At 44.8% G+C, this 21369-nt stretch overlaps 1 protein-coding gene across 4 annotated transcripts in view; it reads left to right on the top strand.

The window, feature by feature from the left end:
* The window catches only part of LOC138504325 (uncharacterized), a 319698-nt gene that overhangs the window by 191942 nt on the left and 106387 nt on the right, over positions 1–21369 (top strand). For all 4 annotated transcript variants that reach the window (XM_069624745.1, XM_069624746.1, XM_069624743.1 and 1 more), the window contains 2 exons: positions 18433–18577; positions 19833–20257. In XM_069624745.1, the coding sequence (XP_069480846.1) occupies positions 18433–18577; positions 19833–20257 (570 nt within the window). The remainder of the gene's footprint in view (positions 1–18432; positions 18578–19832; positions 20258–21369) is intronic.

Here is a 21369-nt window from a genome sequence, read left to right as displayed (position 1 = left end):
ATTTAAACCGTGATGTGTATTTCTCAATGAGCTCTGCTTTAGGTGGACATGGAACAGAGGCAATGTTGGGTGGCAATGCAGTTGTCCCCTGCATAGGTTCGTTCACCACTCCATGTATGTGCCTATCGAGGACATCTACGATAAGTCTCTCAATAAACTCATATTGCATATCCTCAAACACTGGTTTGATCACCCATTGTTTACTTCTTTTAGTGAAGGCCTTATTGTAGCGAAGCGTCCCTAAAGTTCCGGTCGTCCTACTTTGTTGACGGCCAACATTATGGTTATGTGCCAAGACCGCTAGAAGAGTCCGATTTATCATGCCTTCCATGCCAAAATGCAATCTTTTGGGCCTGTACTTTAGGCACATATTGTGGAACACCTCCAAATCTCCTGTGTGGCAGAATTCCGTGAGTCCCCTCAAATCTCTTGTTATAGTTTTATCAAATACAATCTTTTCAATGGCCTTGTGAGTGGGTGATGAAGGAATCAACCACTTCTTCTTCCGTGCCTCCTCTGTGGACAAATGGCCATGTTCACATTTGTGGAAATGCTCATTTGTCGACCATCGATGTACGTTGCTACAGTGCAACATTACTGACCGCCATTTTTCCAGTAGAATTTCCAACGACCCTTCACATGTTTTTGAGCTCCACCAAAGATGGTTGCTGATTGACTTGGACCACTGTGAAATACCTTGCATATCTTTTTTTTTTCCTGCAGCCGACAATTTTTTATTGATTGTTTTTGCAAGATGCCATACGTCAAATTGGTGATTTATATTTTTGTACTCTTCTCTCATTGTCTTGGCAATTGAAACGTGTCTGTCCGTGGCTATCAGGTCGATCACCATTCCCCGCGATTGTAGTTCTTGCAATGATGCTACAAAGCCAACTTTCTCCATGGCCACTGAGGATGTACTTTGTGACACCTGCACGACCACCGAACTCACAATTTTCTTACTTTCCATGTCCTGAAAGTGGTAGGTGCAGTACTTGGCTGAAAATCCTGGGCTGTCGCACTGTCCATCACCGGCTAGCCTGAAGCGTTTGCCCGCGAATGTACTTTCCATTGACATTTTTTCCATTCTCCAAGCTTCGCTGATGGCTGGAAATAGATAATCGGTTTGGTATTTGTAGAACTGACTTTTCGCAATGAAATGGATTCCCACAAACTGAAAGAAATACTGTAACTTTTTAAAACTTGAACCACTAAAAAGTGCGGCCGCTGCACAAAGTAGATTGCCTGCTGGCAGTTGCCCCAGCATGGGTTGTGCAGACCATGCGAACGGATGATATTGTGTACAGGTGGCATGTATTTTAAGGTTAGTGCCTCGAATTGCACGAGTCACATTAATCAATGGCTCCCCACATACTTCCCCACCAACCCAATGCCCACATTTCATCATCATAATAATATCCATCAAACAGCTATCGAATACAATGAATTTGGCCTCTTTCCTTATACTGTCACTCTGCATCCCAGCTGGTTCGGCCTGTAACGTTGAGGACATGTCACTCGCATGAAAGGTACAATCTCTGATATCGTCTTCCGCTATGCTGAGTGATATTGATGGTGTTTCATTGTCGTCCACTTCATTCTCTTCCATTGCAACATCTGTTCCTTGTCCGGAGATGGGAGAAAAAAACAATGTCTTCAACTTTCGCGCGCTCTTATTTTTTGCGGGTGTGGATTCTGTGAATTGATCTCCGACTGCATCCAAACTACCAGGAGGACATTCACTATCAATGGCTGGTGGTGGTATAGCTCCGTTGTCAATCACTTCATATTCTTCCCATTGGCACGATGCATCTCCAGTCTCAAGTCCCTGCCAAAAGGTTTGACAAGCAACATCTCTCGTTCGCTTCACTGTCTGTGTAGATCTAGTTCTTACACCCACTCGCAGCTAGAGGACAGATTAGAAAAGGGATGTTCAGTTTAAACACAACTTACAGTATTGAACTATTGACAGTGAAAGACAACATAATATAGTGAACAGGACACTAACCTTCTTTTGCTTTCTTTTCTTTGAAACTTTCTTGCCTCGAACTTCAACATCTGGACGCTGTTGCTCCGACTCGTGTGTGCATGTCTCCACTTCCTCTCGCGCTGCAACGACTATATTTTCATGATAAGCACATCCATCACTCACTGAGGCTCCATCGACTCCCTGAAACATAGAACTTTCATTAGTATGTATAATAATATTGAAAACACAAAATGTACTTGGGGACCAATACCCATACGTACATCTCAATAGCAAAACACGAATGAACGCATTGTGTAGAACATTCAAACGACAATAGTTCACGCATTGTTGATCTAGTTAGATTGAACTGTCAAGATCCATACCTCGGGCTCCGCATAGACTTCCATTGATGATATTATTGAAGATGACGCTTCAGCAACTCCCTGAAACACAGTAATTGCATTGGTATGGTTTTCTATTTTGTTTAAAAGAACATAAACTTTCTGCAGGCGTCAACGGCTCATCTAAATAGACCTGCACAAATGATCAGTTGTCTAAAATAAATAATGGATATCTAAATATGATTCGATTTGCTCCATCGTTGGAAGTGCCACCACCCAGAGATCTGCATCAACTACTAGGGGTGATGTTCTTGTTGAAGAAGCTCCGTCAGCTCCCTGAAACATAGTACTTGCGTTAATAAAGAAGGAAGTATAGCGGATGTAATCACGTCATTTGATCTCGCATGATTGATCTGTCAATATCCATACCTCGAAATGCATAAGAACATCAAGGGACGCTGTAACTGCGGTGCACACTTCTGCAAGCTGTTGCGCCGACCCGTAACTGCATGCTCCCCCTTCTTCTTGGACTAATGCTCCATCGACTCCCTGAAACATAGGACTTTCATTAGTAATGAACACAATATTGAAAAAAGAAGACACATAGGAGGGCGACGACAGAAGGACATACCAATGGCTAAAAACGAAAGAAACATTGTGTGTAACAATCACGCTACAAGAATGCAAGATCTGATGATCTCCATCGATGGAACTGTCCGGAAACGTACCTCGAGCATCTGAGTGACATCTACGGTTGTCGTCAATGCGTTGGACTCCTCAGCATCTCCCTGAAAGACAGTACTTGCATTATTTTGGATAACAATAATTATAACTGAAAACAAAGACTAGAGGACGAGTACTGTGGTGTACCATTAGGTAAAATAATTACACGATCAATTAAAACTATTGATTTACATGCCTAAAACAAGTCAGTGTCAGAATAGCTAAGTAAGATTACCCGATAGGCGCTTGAAGTGGCTGATGACTGCAATAACGACACGGATGGAGAATCTTCCGCCTTCATATTGAGTGGATACATAAATGGGGAAATTATTGTTAGCTAATGCTACACACTACCGCAAGGCCGAGAGACAAATACGTAAACTTGACTCACCAGTGGAGGGATGTGGACGAATAGAGTGGGAATAGCGGTTGAGAGCAATTTTCGCCTCGCTCGCGGTGTTTTCTTCTTTATTAGCAATGATGTGGAGTACATGTCTGGGCTAAAGTGCCTGCTGCAGATGCGGTATCGATCACCCCTCTTGTCCGCAAAGACTTCTAGGACTCTACTTTCTAGCTCAGAGGCTGGATATCCGCAATATCGGACCCATTCTCTTATCTGATCTATTGTCTTAGGGAAAACATGCATTATAGTATCTTCAGATTTGTTATGGGTCTTCGAAGGGCAACCGCCAATGGAACAGGCAGGCATTATGGAAAGTTCTGAAAAGTAAAGATCAACAATTCTCTATGAATACCAATGTGTTAAAACATTAAATGACACATAAAAGGTTCAATGCAAGGTCCGTTTTGGTTCTTGGAACTATACACGTTATTCACATGCGGATAAGTATTTCAATAACTTTCAAAAAATAGAAAAAGTAATTTGACTAAACTCAGAACATGTGACTAGTTCCTTGCATGTACTGTCGTGAACGAAAAGAAAACATGGATGCAATTTGATGACTACTAGCAAATAGATATAAATTAAAAAATTGGACGCAAAATGATTATGGTACATGGACTTACCTTGACGAACAAACAGTTAGATGCAGGGATCAGAGTAGTTTCTTGTCGTAGAACAGGGAGCAGTTCACAGGTTGCAAACTGACGAGTTTGCTCAAAGTGGTCACGGAAGTTCACAGAGACGAAGAGCAGATAACCAGCACCTTCACGGGTTGACTAGCAAAGCGCAAAGAAGTTCTCATTAGAAATATGAAGTGGGTTATAAAGAATTCGAAACAGGGGTGTGTTTGTGAATGAATGACGTGTATATGTCGTGGCATTATGCGGATTGCAGGGGGGCGTCCAGCGTGAGGGGGGATGCTTGGCAGGAGACACGGGGTCTGGAGGTAGACATGGGAACAACAACCCATGCTCTATAGACCACTTTGAAGTGTACATGGTCTTTGGCACCTCTTGGCCTTTATCGCTCCCTGACAGCTCCACTTGCCAGCAGCGCAAGTACCCTGGTGCGAACTGCCTTTGATAGGGCGGGGGGTGGATCGGGGCGGTGGTCGTGCAGACAAGACACAGGAAGACTCGTGAATGGAGACACACTTATGTGGATTGCAGGGGGGCGTCCAGCGTGAGGGGGGATGCTTGGCAGGAGACACGGGGTCTGGAGGTAGACATGGGAACAACAACCCATGCTCTATAGACCACTTTGAAGTGTACATGGTCTTTGGCACCTCTTGGCCTTTATCGCTCCCTGACAGCTCCACTTGCCAGCAGCGCAAGTACCCTGGTGCGAACTGCCTTTGATAGGGCGGGGGGTGGATCGGGGCGGTGGTCGTGCAGACAAGACCCGTTTGCCGCAGGGCCTCACCAAGGAGAGGCCATCTAACTGAATGTAAGAGGATGGCTGCAGGATCTACTACATGGAAGGCAGGGGGGTGAGTTTATAAATACCTCACCCTCCCAGGAGAATATATGGGGGTCATCTCTGTACCCGGTGCCCAAAAAGAGGATTTATTATGATCAACCATATTTATTATTTACCTATAACCATGTTTTGTATCAATAAAATCCAACAGCTTTTTATTGCCAACGCTTGATGCCAACCCACAAAATAATATATGTATGACTGCTGCATATATGGGTTCAACGGTTATGTGGATTGAAGGTGTGCGGCCAGCGTGAGGGAGGATGCTGGCCGGAGACATGTGGTGTGACAAGACAAGGCACTGGAAGGCTATTCAACGGAGACACACTAGATTCATTTAAAAAATCAAAACAACCATTGTTAAAATATATGTTGGGCTTTATTTTAGATTTTAATTAAACATAAATAATAAACATTACACATTGTAAAGTTGAGGTTGCAGCACATCGAGGGAAAATCCGCGGTATTGTCCACTGTCACTGGGGAAATGTTGTCTAATGGCAAGTACCGCACAGGCAGGTATTACTCTCCGAACGCGGTGTCCGAGCCTCCCGTGAAGCCACCAAGTGAAGCAACGATAGGCCACCAGCCTGTACCACCTGTGAAAAAAAAAGATGCAAACTGTATTAAACTGACCAAACTTTCTTATCAATGTCGATTCAGGTAACACATGTCATTTTTCTTAGAAAAAAATTATATCTAGAAAATGCACTATATGGAACCAATTTACATGCGTTCGAATGATATGTAAATGTAATTTTATATGTGGGAGACGACCATGAAATAGTGGTGGCATCACTGACATCACAAACAGAGTATACTTACTCGTTACTCGGATTACGCGGACGAACAGTGCCACGAAGTTCGTGCATAAGCACCATCATCATCCTCAACACTGTCCGTGAGAGGCAGGCTTCCCTGAACTCTGGCAGCTCGGTGATGCATTGCGGACTTTGCTCGCCTTCCTGCAGACTTTGCTCGCTTTCCGAAATGTAGGCCAAGCACCCGGAATTTTCACGGCAGCAGCAGTTCTCCTCCTCAGTTGGCATTAGCTCGCACCGATTGCACGTGCACCAGGTGGAGACGCCGTCCATGCGACATGGTCCAGGCTCTTCATCCGTTGACTGGTCCTCCCAACTGCCGTCCGAATCCCCATCGTTTTCGCGTGCTTGCCTTTCCAGTAGTTCCTCCTCGGTGTACTCGGGCTCGTACATATACGGCATTATTGTGGCCATTGTGCGGTAAAGATAGTAAAATAATTTACAGAGATGGTACAGGTGTTCACACGGGCTACAAGCGGCGAAGGTAGCTGACCAGAGCACTGAAACGAGTCACAGAATACTCAAAGTAACACAGAGAGAGGAATGGAATCGAAAATCTGCTGCTGTATGTTGTGAAACGGTCTGTTTATACTTATTGGGGAAAGAGGCGTCCTGCCATTTCCATGGCAACACGTCAATAGCTGAGGCGCAGCGATTGTTGACACGAGACGTGCTTGAAATGGGCAGTACGCGTCTGCTGATGTCAGGCTCAGGGGCGGGGGATTTGATTTAGTGCCGCAAAGGCAGGTGAGCCAGGTCGATGCGGCGGAATGATAGGATTATCACAAAATGGAGGCTGATTTCGAGTGCGATAATGGGCGAAAAGTCGGGTAAGGTCCATAGGAAAGTTTCCTACGATCTACCGATTTATGCTTACAAACACATGGCCGACCCGTAGGGACAATAAAAAATAAGTCCCGGAACTATCCTTTAATACCCAGAGGTTTCTAAGCGCGGACCCAGGGATAGAACCTGTGTTGCTTCGTGTCGTCTTGTTTCCAAGGTGAGCACGTTGCTGCTGAGCTATCCTCCCGGGACGAATTCAGCGAGAAGGAGCCAGCGGGTGCCCCCCAACCTTACCCCTATACATTTTTATTAACTTTACCCATCCCCACACACACGCACATATATATATATATATGCAAATAGGGGTCGGACTTTTGGGACTCAGACATTTTGCCCACAGTCATTTTGGACGAAACGGAACTATTCAGGCAGCGGGGACGCACTTGCTTAACTCTCATATGGGTACACACAGACTCCCACAGGAGATTCCCACCCGGCTGAGAGCACAGGTGAGCCCCACAGACTGCAGGCCACACCTGGCTGTGCCACTGCTGCCACCATCACAGCCAGGGTCCACACGATCTATCAGAATCTTAACCAGAAGATTGCCCGCACGCACCACTATTGCCCGCCACAGTGGGCCTGGTGCACCTGGGGGCTGGCTGGTGAACCCCCTCTTCCTCCAGCTTTGCTAAGGGGGAAATGTGATACTTGGAGCTCTCACCATCATCTCCAGGAAGCTTAACCAGAACATTGCCTGCACTACCGCCGGTGTTACCCGCCCCAGTGGGTAGGCTGCACCTGAAGGGCTGGGGATAGGCAGTGGCGCCCCCTCGGTCACCCACGCGCACAGCAGGTGTGATTCAGCGTTTGGGACTCTCATCCCATCGCTGTGGTATTTAACCAGGAGCTCGGGTGTGTACACCTGGCCGGCTGGGCGCAGCCACTGGGACAAGCGGTGACCGCGAAAGGCCATCGCCTGCAGGGGACCGGTCTTCAGTCACACATACAGCGTTTGAACAGATGCATTAAACATTAACGAGTTCCTTGGAGTAAGGGTTAATAATGAATATTTCGTAAACGAGTATAAGGCACACAGGTTCCACACACAGTCGTGCACATCATGCTCTGCGAGATTTCACACACTTCACCCCAGGTGTGCCCCACTCCAGGTTCCTCCCAGCTGCCCACGCCGAGCTGTCGGAACAGGATGCCACCCGCCTGTCACTAGGGTCGTGCAGTTAGAGGAGGTCCTGCGAGGGCGTGGAACTGGAGTGCGCAACACAACTAAACATTTTCTATAAAATTAGAGTAGGCCGGTCCCCAGGCCCTCCCCAGGCCCTGGTACCTGGTACCGTGTTTATGCGCAGGGCACTCGAAGCAAGATCTGTTCTGAAGCCGGGTTATGGCATGCACGAGCACCCCATGTTTCAACAAGCAGGCGGCTTTCAGAAGACTCGGCACGGGAGGATGAATACATAAACAGCCAAAGCCTGACATACTGGTTTGCAGCTGTCTAAACGGGCATATATGTCCTGCAATGACATATGATATGATATGATATTTATATCGGGCTCGTACACGAGTGTTTCAGAGCGCGATTCGCAGACTTTGTTTGTTAGGGTGAGTATTGTGACCCATGAAAACAACAGAGTGCAATTTCCATTTTTCCCTCAAAAGGGTTTGTTGCGGAATCACTCTATGTTTTAAACTTTAAACTGTGGGCATTCTTATGTTTCCACTCTTTGCTTTCATGCAAGTTGCCTGGTTTGGGTTTTGTGAAGATGCACTGTGTTGTGTGACTTGACTTGACGTGGGCCACGCCCTTGGCCCCGCCGGTCCATGCGAAAGAGGGTTCCCCCAGTACATTGTTTCCATTTCCAGCACTGAGTTTAAGCCATGTGTTGTTGCACGGCATAGCGAGTTAGTCCTTTGCCATGCGGTGCAACAAGGTACTGCTGTGTTTTAACGAGTCCCTGGTTGTGAAGCTTATGGTATGAGGGCACAGCTACGTGATCTAATATGCTTGCCCTTAACAAATAATGAATGACATTACACACCGTGCCGGGTCATGAATTATTTGTAGGTTAGTGATCGCTGTGCCCTCACACTATCACTGTCCCCTGATCTTGTTAACTCAGCCGTGTGTTGTGGCATGGCATGGCATGGCGAAGTTAGTCCTCTGCCGTGCAGTGCCACAACACACGCGGCTGTGTTTCATGAGCCCCCACTGACGCCTCCCCGCCGCCACTCCACACTTACTGCACCATCGGGGCTTTTTGCTATGGGGCCCCTTTTCATTTATTGTGCACAGTTTACAAACTGAATCCTCAAGGTAAAGGTAAACGCATCTAAATTGTGTAACCTCACTTAAAGCATGTGGTTCGTTTTTAAGCTGTCTAAAGGAGCACGGTTATGTTGTTTTGTAGCAGTAGCTGTTGCAAACGTGCAGCATTCTGTTGCACAGGCTCTCTGGAGATGTGTGTACCAGGTCCCGTGGGTGGAACGCGCTTGGTTCGGAGCAATACATGTTTCCACTGAGGCTGCACAACGTTTCTTCCTGTAAAATGCCTGCTCAATATGAGCATTGTAGGGCCCACCAAAGATGACGATGCGGGCAAACCACTGCCCCTTCCCCCCTTTGCTTTACATTAGACCCCTAGGGCGCTTTGGCCACACATGCATCTCCCTGTAATTAACATGTTATATACAACATAGGTCATGTTTATAGCAAAGCACAGAAAATAAATTGGCGCTGTTAAAGGTTATATTTTAATAATCTACACAGTTGTATTCATTCTATCTATATAGGCAGCTGGCCCGTCTCACTTTAGTTAAAGACAGAAAGCTGGAAAGATAGTTCAGTTTGTTAAGTGCGTGTTGCCCTCGCAAGCGGGAGTGTGGCAGAGGATCTGACTGTGCCAGAGTTAAAGCTACTTTTTTTAAGCAGTCATTGAGGGTTTCAGCTCCACCCAATGGCGGCCTTTCTTTACTTGGCTGGGTAGAAAACCAACATTTCCCTTGATGATCTACAGGCCACACGCCTCCTGCATTTCCTTCTGTAGGATCCTGCAACATAATGCAAGTATAAGCTGAGAGGCTGTACATGGTGCACGTATTTCATAAGCAAGCCACATGCTCTTGCTTTCCCTTTCCCATGCAAGACTCCTGAAATGCCGTGAACTGTAGGATGTATGTCTTCGTATGTGAATTAGTTGGACAAGGAAAGGCATCTGCAGAAGCTGCTCAATCAGATGTGTCCATGCTTTCAGCTCTTTGGTGTGTGGCAGTGGGTGCAGGCACATCCACTAAATTCAAGGTGAGGTGCATGCTCTGCAAACTCAATAATAAGTAGACCAGGGAAATCGCCTGCACTTGAATTACAAAACCGAACATTGCCCATAAAAATCTATGCATGACACTGCTACCAGCCAGAGGGAGGGTCTCTGAGGAATCGGAGCCTCTTTGGTAAATGGGGACCGAAGTATGTCTTCTATAGACTTCTTTTGACAGATCATGGATAGTGTTCTATGGTTTGGCCAGGATCATAGGCTTCAGTTAAGTGATGAAGCCAGGATTTGAGAGAAGTCTGCTGCTTAGACACTTGACCACATATCTTCTCCTGTCTTATTGATAGATGTGAGACTGGTTTATGCGATGAATCCACAATATTCCTCAAGTGAAATTTGCAGTACAGTAGTACACAACTATAGGTTACCAGATGTTATACGCTGGCCCGTTCATTGGGTTTAATGGTTCGGTCAGACATACAGATAGCGCATTCAGGTGGTCTGCTGAACCGTATAGTAGGGTGGAGCAGCCTGTGCAGTCTGGAAAGCAGTACTCCGTCCCAGAACGAGATGCAGAATCAACCATTTCTCTTCTCATGTTTCGGTTTATTGAAAAATGCAGAGTTAAATAGTGCATCAGAAAGTGCAACTTCACAATCCGTCTCCAGCAGGAAATTCCATCGGGCGCTAACTGCTGAGCATCCAGTTCCTTTGATGGATACAAATTCAGCAGCAAATGGGGAAGACAACAACGGCACTGCCAATACCTATGGTGAGGATGTTGATACTTCCAGAGACAGTGATCGTTCGATATTATCCTCCTGTAACTTTGTACTGCAGCCTGAGATGCCAATTTGTTGGACAGAAGTGCAAGATGCGTATTTTCAGACACATTACCACTGGCTACTAATTAAGAAGGGAAGTTAGGATGCATTGCGTGTGCTGAAGTTAGTAGCTTTAGTATATTACGGACACCAGAGTGGTGTGATTATCTAAAGAATGTGTTCAACCCCTTGTTTCCAGAGGCTCAACAACAAAAAGAAGACTGCAACTTCCCTTCACAAGAAGACGTGAGCACAACACAGCCAATGCCACCAGCAAGCACAAAGTATTCTCCAAGCAAAAGGATTGAAAAAACAAAATGCATGGCCAGAGGAAGTTTCAAGTCAGTTTCCGGACTGCATATATGTAAGCAACCAAGACCGGCCATTCACAGACATGCCCGTTCTTGTGGATTTGCAGATCTCAAATAGGTTCTCAATGGGGAGAATTCTGCAGACCGGGAAGAGTTGTGCAGAATTACGCGATTACATTGGCAATTTAAAATGAAGCTTGCCGTAGGCAACCAGGGGGTGTGCAGTGGATGGTTGGCTGATCGACGCTGCTCGTGGCCTGATGGACACAAGACTGCTTCCTCTCCCAGATCTGCTCTCCAGAGAAGGAAGGTCCGTTCTACACGACCCAGCGTTCCTGAAGTGGACGGTTTAGCTCCTGCAGATCTAGAATTTGGACACTAAGCATTGCCTTTAGAAGCAGAAAACTTCGAGCAAAGTCTAGAGCTCCGGCATCCTCTCCTGCTACAAGCACAAGTGGAAGTGTTTCACAATAAGGTGTCGTTTGCAACAGCTTGACCCTCTTCGAATCAAAGCTGATCAATTACTGCCATATCTTCTATGACTGGCGCAAACGGGACTACCTCACGCATCCATTATTATAGTCCATCTCGCTGTGATCTGTCGCTATAGTCACCCAGCTGGAAAACCTTCCCTCTGGTCTCGTAGGCTAGTGAAGGAGTTTCTCAAGTGTCTGTTCTATACATTCCTGCCTGTAAAGGCACCTGATTCGGCATGGGAGCTTAATGTGATTCTTTCCAAGTTAATGGGCCTGCCTTTTGAGCCTGTACGCCTGGCTGCTCTGAAGTTTCTCTCATGCTTTTCTGCTTTTCTGTTGGCTGTTACATTGGCCAGATGTGTTTGGAGAGTTGCAAGCTCTCTCCTGCAAGCCGCCGTATTTTATTTTTCATCACTCCAGGGTGTTGCTGCACACTCATCCTTCATTCATTCCGAAGGTTCAATCATCGTCCTACCTTAACAAACCACTGGTCCTGCCCATGTTCTTTGGTTCTCAAACCTCTCTGCCAGAGAGGGCATTGCATTCGCTGGACGTTGCCCTTGCTTTGAAGTTTTATATTGCACGCATTTTGCAGAACATCACAACTCTTTGTAACATTTGGACCTGTTGAACAAGGGAAAGCCGCTGTCCAAGGCTTTCATTTCCAGGTGGCCATCTGGCTGCTTCTCGCATTGTCCTCGGTTTGCAAACCGGCCCCTGCCAAGTAGACCAAGGGCACATTCCACCAGAGCTGTGGCTTCATCTACAGTATTGTCTGGTGTTCCGCTGCGTCGACCCACACCTTCACAAAATTCGACTGCGTTGACAGGGATTCCAGGGATGAGTCCCGTGCCGGACAAGCAGTGTTTTGCAACCTATTTGCTTAAGGTGAGTTTACCAGTGGTAAACATATTGCTTCTGTAGAGCTGTACCGCCTTCCAGTGGTTGTGTATATGTACTGCTTTGTAATCTTATTCATAAGCATGTGAATCCATGAAAGATCACTGCCAGAGAGGAACAAGTTACTTACCTGTAACTCTTGTTCTCCAGTAAGGGTACATTTCATGGGCTCACATGCAACCCTCCCTCCGACCCCTCTATGGCTCTTCTTGGTTCTTTCTTGCCACATTACGTGCATTTTAAATCTGAAGATGGCCACCAGGGGTGGAGTTAAGGAGGACCACTGCCATTGGCTGCGGCAGTCTGACCCAAAGTTACAGCAATGGGCTATACAAGTGCATGTAGTTTTAAAATTTAAATCAAAACTGCTTCATTGTTACCGAGGATTCCCAGCCTGACGACAGGGAATATTCATAAGCATGTGAATCCATGAAAGATACCCATGCTGGAGAAAAGAAGTTACAGGTAAGTAACTTGTTCCTTCTAGTTATTATTAGATTAACTTAATTGATACTTGTAATTTTCATTTAGCTCTATTGTGATTTGTAGTGATCACTCTCTGTGCGCCTCCAATGGATTCTGCACCCTCTAGAATCATATATGTACCTGAGAAGGCAGGTAGAAGGCAAAAAGACAAAATGGCCAAAGAACAAACGAAAAAACCTTGTGGCACGGTCATGTTGGGACACTAGCCACAGTTGGTAGCCAAACGTGGTATACGCGAGAAGGCTAACATAAAGTACAGTAAGAAGTATAAGAAGTATGAAAAAGTAACTGCTGCCACCAGTTTGTCTTTAATCACATCTGAAAGTAACTAAAACTCCCTTTGAGAGTAGTCTAGGGGCATACAAAAGAAACCCAATTGCACTGCACTATAAGGTGCAGTGTGCAATTGTAAAAAGTTACCCAAAATAGATAACAAGTCAAAATACTAAGAGAAACATGGTTTCCCGATACTGACGGTCCGAAGGACTAGCTTGTTTCCCCATAACAATTGAGCAAAAGGCCAGTGAAGTGCTAAACGCCAAAGCCAGGACAGGGTGAAAAAACAAAAGCAAAAAGTTGGGGGGTCAATAGAGTATGGAGGGGAAGTTGATAAAAGAGAAAACCTTCCCAACACCCACCATCTAGAACTCAATCCCATTTAGCATCTGCCGCATAGAGGATCACCTCGCCTTCTGGAAGGCACTCAAGACCTGGCTCTTCCTTTCTGTATCATGACGGACTGGGTGAACTATTGCCCCCAGACAGGTAGGTGGGGGAATCGATGAGTCACTTGAAGAGACAATAAGACGGTACCTAGCACGCACTGGAAGGACTCCAGTTGATCTGTATGATACGACCTGCAGACCCTCATCTCAACTAGGTATCAGCTATGACTCTCTGGTATGAATAGCACTCCATCTTAATGGAACACAGCCACCCACACACAGACTTTACTCTACTTTTGTGTAGCGCAGCAATGGACCCGTGGGCATAAGGACGCTGACATACATAAAAAATAGAAAAACATAAACCAAGATCGCCGGACACATGGGGGGGAATCCGCATAGAAAAACCAGAAGTGAGCCAGGAGAGGGAGAATTAGGCGAACGGCCAGGTCTTCAGTTTCTTTTTGAAGGGCTCAATCTTGGTCTGGAGCCTGAGATCAAGTGGTAGTATGTTCCATGCTGAGGGGGCAGCCACTGAAAAAGCCCCCTGAATCCTGATTGACGTCTGTTTAAGACCGTTTAAGACAGCTAAGTTATTGAGGTGTTGGGCCACTTGCCTATATGGAACACGATCCAAGATCTTTAAAAGGAATGCTGTGTTTGTAATGGGTCCGTAGTTTAGGTCATCTCCTCTGGGAAGTGCGGTTTTTTTCAGTAGGGGAGTCACCCAAGATTGTTTCAGGTCTTCTGGCACGTAACCCTCCATAAGTGAGGTGTTCACAAATTTGCCGATAGCTGCGAGAAGAGTCGGGGGCTGGTCTTAATAATGATGGCCGAGCAGGGGTCTGCTTTACAACTTGTGGTTTTAACGTGGGCCACAACCTCTGCCAATTCCTCCAGGGAGATGGGGAAGAAGTTAACTTGGGAAATGGAGTGGCATATTTTAAAGCATTCTGGGATGAGCTTGCTCGCATTCATGAGTGCATCCTCTTTCTTAGTTAATATGTTTATTTTTAAATTTTGTTTGTGTTTGGTTTATAAACAAACCTTTACAAAATTTAAAAGATTCAAAAGCTAAAAACGTGACTTCAGAATCATACAAAAAGAGGATAGCGAGGGGCGCACTCCAGTTCCCATTCAAATTATACCTGATAAAAAATATAACTGAGTTAGATCCCAAAAAAAAACCTCAATAAGTATTAACAGGGTTGAATCCCAAAGCCTCGCCATAGCCTCGCCATCCTCATAATTATACGATTTAAAATAAAAAAATTAAAAAGAGAACCTTTACAAATCAGAAAGAGTTACAGGATTTCTTACTCCTCAGTCCTTACTTCAGGTAATCATTCTAATCATTTTAATTCAATTTGATGATATCTAGCGCAGCCGAAAGAACCCCACATACATTTGTCAAAAACGTGCCACAGCTATCTTCAGAGATATCGAAATACCATGCTTCATTTTCCACCACAACATGTCGGAATCTACCCTCTCGCTGTTAACATGTTTGGCAAAGTAGTAATTACGTTCTGCCATCAACGGCTTACAATCTAACAGGAGATGTCTAAGAGTTTCCATATCATTTTGATGATGACAAAACCTACATGCAAAATGCTTATTAGGCGTCTCTAAATAACTTTTTATAGATCTTACTTCAAGAATTTCTCCCATAGGGCATACATTAAAGCGGAATGTCATGATCCTGTTACGCAGGATTAGTTAATATGCTGGCCTTAATATCCTGAAGTTTCTTGACCATAGCATCCTGTATGCTCTGATACCAAACCGTGTCTTTCACTACTGATCCTAAATCAGGTGAGGTGGTAGACTCCTGCTCTTTAAGAATTTTGAAGAGTTCTTTTGTCTCTGATTTTGCATCTGTCTGAATAGCCGATTTACATACTCTGGCAGCACTTTTGTACGCCGCGAGATGGCCTGGCACAGGATTACATTTCCAAGCGTAAAAAAGTTTAAGCATATTTGATTTTATTTTTTGCAGGTCAGCGTAGTACCATGGTTTGTTTTTGACCATAGACATAACATTTCTGCGTTTCACATGGGCCAAATTGTTAGTGATGTCTTCCAAATTGGATATCAAAACTTTGGATATGCCCGTCAAGGTACATGAAGGAGTGAAATTGATGTCAGGACCCGACCTCGTTGTAATAGCCTGCGTGAGGAGCCTGGTTTTTCTGCCTATGAAGCCTGGCGTTATTTGGCTTCTAGATGGATAAATGTAAGAAATGGTAGTCGGACCATGGGCAGGGTGAAACCTGTGGGTCCGTTCTGACCACGATAATGGCAGAGACCCAGTCGAGGGTGTGCCCAAGATTATGAGTAGGAAGTCTGTTTCTTTGGTTGAAGCCTAAATTGGCCAAGGCTGTCTCCAACTCTAGTCCCTTCTGATCGTCCTTCTGGCCTAGCCAGAAATTAAAATCACCCATCAACAGAAAGCAGGAATTAGGTTTAAGACAAGATAGGAGATGGTTGGATAGGGCTAAAGTAAAATCTTCAGAGAGGCAGAGAGGGAGGGGGTGCCTTTAGATCACAAGCAGATTAAGAGTAGACACTGCGTTAAAGCCAATCTTAACCAGTATCAATTCGATGCCGTCCATGATGGTCCCGATTTTATTTATTTTTCTTCCCAACCTGAGAGTGAGGATTTGAAAATCAGGGCCGCCCCCTCTGCCCTCCAATCTATCTGCCCTTAACATAGTGCATCTCTCCAGGATAGCCAAATTAAGCGTGGGACCTGCTGCACTGTGGGCCCATGTTTCAGTATGAGCACAGGCATCAGTGTCCGTGGACTCAATATGTGCTGCAATCTTTGTGGCATGTTTCACCATGGATCTAGTGTTCAAAAGCAGGCATGGTAGTTTATGCACTGGGGTTAATGCATGCTAGATCTGCTCCCGGAGGAGTTTGCAGAGGGGTGCTAGACTCAGCTCCAGGTGATACAATACAAGAGTATTTGGGCCTGCCTGTAGTAGAGGTAATGGAGCGATAGTTGATTTGCTGGATGCCCTATGGGGCGTAGGAGACTGAACTGACCTAGGTAAGGCAACTATTTGCTTAGAACAAGTTGAGGACAGACACTTCGGGCATTTTATCAGCTTTTAAATTCGTAGTCATGAGATTAGAACAAGTGTTATCCACGTGGAGGACCAATGGTGGAGCAGGGGTAATAAGGCAAGCAGCGATGGGCACCATGGTACATTTGTTATGACTTACCGGAGGCTGAGGATGACTGGAAAGCTTGCGCAGAGCGAAGATGTTTCTAGCAGCGGCTATGGCTGCAAGGACCACTGGGAGACCCATGGCCGGAAGCAGTGAGAACGAAAATGTGCAGGAAGCCTGGCCTTCTGTCCTTCCAGACCTGCATAGACAGGCACAGACTGGCTCGGCTCCTTCGTGCCGGCGCGTTTGCGCCAGGTTTCCAGAGACGTGGACCAAGGAACTACAAAGATTGTGGGTAATGTAGTTTCCTGGCCACTTAGTGCGTGCAGAGCCGACGATGCTCTGATTCAAGTTACACTTCAACTAGGAGCACTGACAAGAAAGACCAAGTTAAAATAAGGGACTAAATCGCACATAAAATAATTCAATATAGGAACTGTAAAATCAATAAAAGCACAATAATTAGCAGCAAAGTAAGCACACAAATCTATGCACCTACATACACATGCAATAATTCACTACTGCACCCCATAATGCACATCACTTATGCCACTAGAATGCATCTGAGTCCCACGAAAAGAATTCACTCAGCTGGGCACATAATCAGTCTCCTTGACTCACATACCCTCCTATCACAGCACCCATCCACTAGCCAGATCTCCATGGGTTGCTAGTAGTGACTTGGCCACCCCTACCTATTTTCGTACTGGCTAAAATTCACAAACTCATTCTAAAATCCTCTTCTCAATTCTCATACCTTGGACTTCGGTTCCCCAAGGGCGTTCACCCACAGTGCTTTAAAGCCTTACCAATGGTATTAGGCGTTCTAAAAATGCCGTATAACATAACCTAATAATGTTCTGCACACTGAATGATGGTATTAATGTCTATATGAGATCTCCAAAGATTTTTCTAAATATTTTTCCTAATGATTTTGTACTAAGAGAAATAAAAATCTTGATTTCAAACAATCTTACATTAGCTACACTGACTTTTTAAAGTTTTGTTGATAAAATACGATGAATACATGTTCTAGATATCACTTGCCTGTATAGGGTTGACTATTGTGTTGTAGATATTTAGGTAGTAGTGACATGCATAGTGTGAGACTATGCAATCTGAGATCCTCAAATAACAATCGCCCCACCATGCCACTGGTGCTACTTTTGATGTTGGGGGTTTCGGGGGTCGGGTAGTGCCTTCCAACTTTTTCCGTTTGCTTTTTCCTGTGTATAGTTCTTTGGAGATCTAGTTTTACCCTGTACTGTGTTTTGTTACACTCTGATATATTTGTAAACGCTTTCAATAAGCCATTTCATTTTACACAGCCATTTAAAGCCAATGACATTGCCTACTGTGCCATTACCTTGAAATGTGAGTTTCAAGCAGGGGGCACATCAGGCAATGTCCTCTTTCATACATGGTTGGACTTAATGCACAGTTCCAGAGGTTCTCTGTGTTGCAGTGAAATGAAGGCATATGTAGGGGTTGTCCAATAAGAATGGTGCGCATATGTCTGTGGATCACATTACCTGGTTGTGTAGAACTCAATTAGACCAATTGCCAGTGTTTTTTCTTTGTGGGTAATTCGGTTAACTATTCAAGATAACGTTTTCATTTAAGCAGAGCAATTTCTGGTTATTTGTTTTAATGCATTGTTAATTCTGACTTTCCATTGGGCAGTGCCTCCTTATGTTTGGACCTGTGGGCTTGTTGCTTGATTTTATTTTCCTTTTTTTGTCCAATTGTGACTATTTTAAGTCTTTTCTCTTCAAACACAGGCATATTTACCAGGCATCCGAGGAGTGGTTACAAGCAAAGTTTGCCACCAATCAACTGATGGGGAAGGTGGAGCTCCTTTTCCGACCATACCTGCGCTGGCTGGACCGTAACATGGAGCGTCTTTTCACCGAGGGTGCACGGCTGGTGAGATGCGGCGTATCCGCATATGACATTAGTTAGGATGTTGGATTTGGAATATGTTATCTTGGAATGCATACGTGTAGACAGCTCATTTTTCCATTCGTGTCCTAGCTTTATCAGAGGGTGTTACAGTTGTAAAATCTCTTTTCGGATCTGGTGACCTCACAGGGCCCTCACCCTTACATTACATGGCATGCTTTATTGCTGTCCTTTAAAACTATTTCAAGCGTGTTACAATCTTCTGGCACGTGGTTGGTCGTAACTGGCCACTAGACATGCTAATTAAGACTTTGCCTAAGTAGCAGAGTGCCAGTTGAATATGCAGTTTGTGGCTGCATGCTATGGTACTTAATCTGTATTTTATTATTGTCGATGAGGAATCGCTTTCTCATTGTGTTTCTCTGCATCTGGAATGAAAGGAAGAAGCCCCGGAGGAAGCTACTTGAGTTTATGGTTTTTATAAGTAGATCTGATCGTCCTCAATAGTCGTTCACTGCTGAGATAAGTAGGGTTTTCGCTGCAAGTAACCGGGTTGTATCCCGGGAGAGGCAACTCAGACTTTCATAATTCACGCGTTGATAAATGGTGTCCTATTGAATGGTGAAAGCATAACATAATTTACTTGGGGTGTAACATAATGGAAGAAGTTGTGTGATCAAGCGCAATATTAAGTATTAAGATATGATTATTAGTATCATAAATGCAGATCAACCTTATTATAAAACAGCTGGGAGGCTTGCCACTGGCCCAAGGCAGGTGTGAGATAGCTGATCATGAGATATTCCCAGTGTGCAGCAGTACTTGCAGCAGACCAACCATGGCCCTCTCTGATCACTCTACTTAAGAGGACCAACAGCAAGGCCACCCTTTCTATTGGCTCTTGATAGTCTGAGGTAAATAGTGAAAACTCAACAAGATTCACTGCCCTTGAAAAGGCGAGTGTTTTTAATTTTCACAAGTATGGCCTCTTGTGTGGCTCTCTTGTGGTCCTTTGTCTTGTATTCACCCTTGCTTGAATATCATAGTAAGCACTACTAAACATTCAGAGGCGCCAGGCGGTATGACAAATCGGGCTGTGGTGGGCTACTTTTAAGTCTGCAGTCTAAATTTTAGTGGCCCTTACCACTTGCTCCCTGCATTCTGTCCAGTGTCCTTGTATGTGTTTCCGTGCCAGTGGCCACAAGGGGTGGTAGATGTGGTACATGTGTATTTTCTTGTAAATGATATTGATAAATGATAATTTTCTTTGTGTTTGTAGTTGAAAAGGGATATTGATGCTGAGAAGGCTGGATTTGAATTTGTCCCCTACCAACAACTTCAAGCGGCAGCTTTGGCAGACGCCAGTCAAGCCGGGAACCCCGATACAGAGGGCAAAGCTGGCATTGATGTCCAGAGGACAGATGTCAGTTCCCTTGAAGAAATGAAGGAGCTAGTCCCACACACCATTGCAGGTGATGGTGGAAATGAAGAAGACAGCGATGATTCCGATAGCTGGGTGAGCTGTGATGAAGATGAACCCATGGCTAGCAGCAGTACCATAGGCTCGAGTGTTCGTTTTGTGGAAGAAGATGGTGGTCCTGGACTGAGGAAAGGAACCGAGATTCGATTGCTTGACTTGCGCTTGGGGGAAGGAGTTGGCACACTGGTGGCTCACCAGATTACACTGTCCTTACAGTGCAGCAGGTAATAAGCACTTGGGAATATCAACACCAAATACAAACTATGCTTCCAAATAGGCATTTATTGTACTTTCAATATGTGCCAATTAATTCTATCGAAGTGGATTACAATTTTCGGTGTCATTAGACTCATAATTTAAAATTTTGTGTTTGAGAAGTAAATAGTTTTCTTCTTTGTTGTGCTACTCGCTGACATTAGCATTGAAACACACTTCACCCATGAAGGTTTTTTAGGGGTCTTTGTTTATACAGTTAGGAACCCTACGGTTTGCAAAATGCCCCTATATACTAATCATGCTCTTTGGTTTTGGATGTGACAAAGTCTTTGCCCCTCCCATAAGGCTCAACCATGAATTAACAGGCAAGTGTTTTGTTTCACAGTTGCTGATGGCTGGAATATCATTGTCATGGTGACCAGAGTTGAGAGTGAAGTCCCTATACTGTGCCGCACGATTCCTCTATCTGCCTTTATATATATTTTTTGTTATGTGGTTTACAATACATCTTAAAAACGTATAAAACACACCGGATGCAATACAATCATACATTCATTATAAAAAGAAATGATCTCAACAATAAATAGAAATTATCACAACAACACATGAATACATGTATAATAATAAAATTACAATTTCGAATGGATTGTGTCCGCCCACATATTCCTTATCTTTGATAATTATCTTCCAGCTGCAGATGCTTCGGAAAAAACAAATGTTCTCAACAGTGGACGCTGTGCAGTAGGGTCGATGATTCGATGTCCCTCGAAGTCCTCCGTCCGATGTTCGCCGTCATCCGCAGTATATGTAGCACGTGCAGCGCCCCTTGGCTTCTATTTTTTCCGACGCAGCTTTCATTTTGAAAAAAATTACGTTGCGCTTCGGTTCGTTAAATAAAATGTCATGTCTTCGCCATAATAAATGTCGGGATTGCAGTTTGAAGATGTCTATCACTGACCCCCAATGCATTTGCCTGTGTTGCCTCGGCATGGAGCATCATACGAAGGAGTGCAAATCCTGCCAGGCGATGACTGACAAGACTCTGAGAGAGTGTAAAGGTAAATTGGCGGTGGGTAGAATTCCAAAACCCTTTCTGTTAAAAAAAAACATACTTCTGAGG

The sequence above is a fragment of the Ambystoma mexicanum genome, chromosome 11 (assembly GCF_040938575.1).
Source record: "Ambystoma mexicanum isolate Mex_15411 chromosome 11, UKY_AmexF1_1, whole genome shotgun sequence".
In the NCBI taxonomy this organism is placed as follows: domain Eukaryota; kingdom Metazoa; phylum Chordata; class Amphibia; order Caudata; family Ambystomatidae; genus Ambystoma; species Ambystoma mexicanum.
This window is presented reverse-complemented; position numbering and strand designations above follow the sequence as displayed.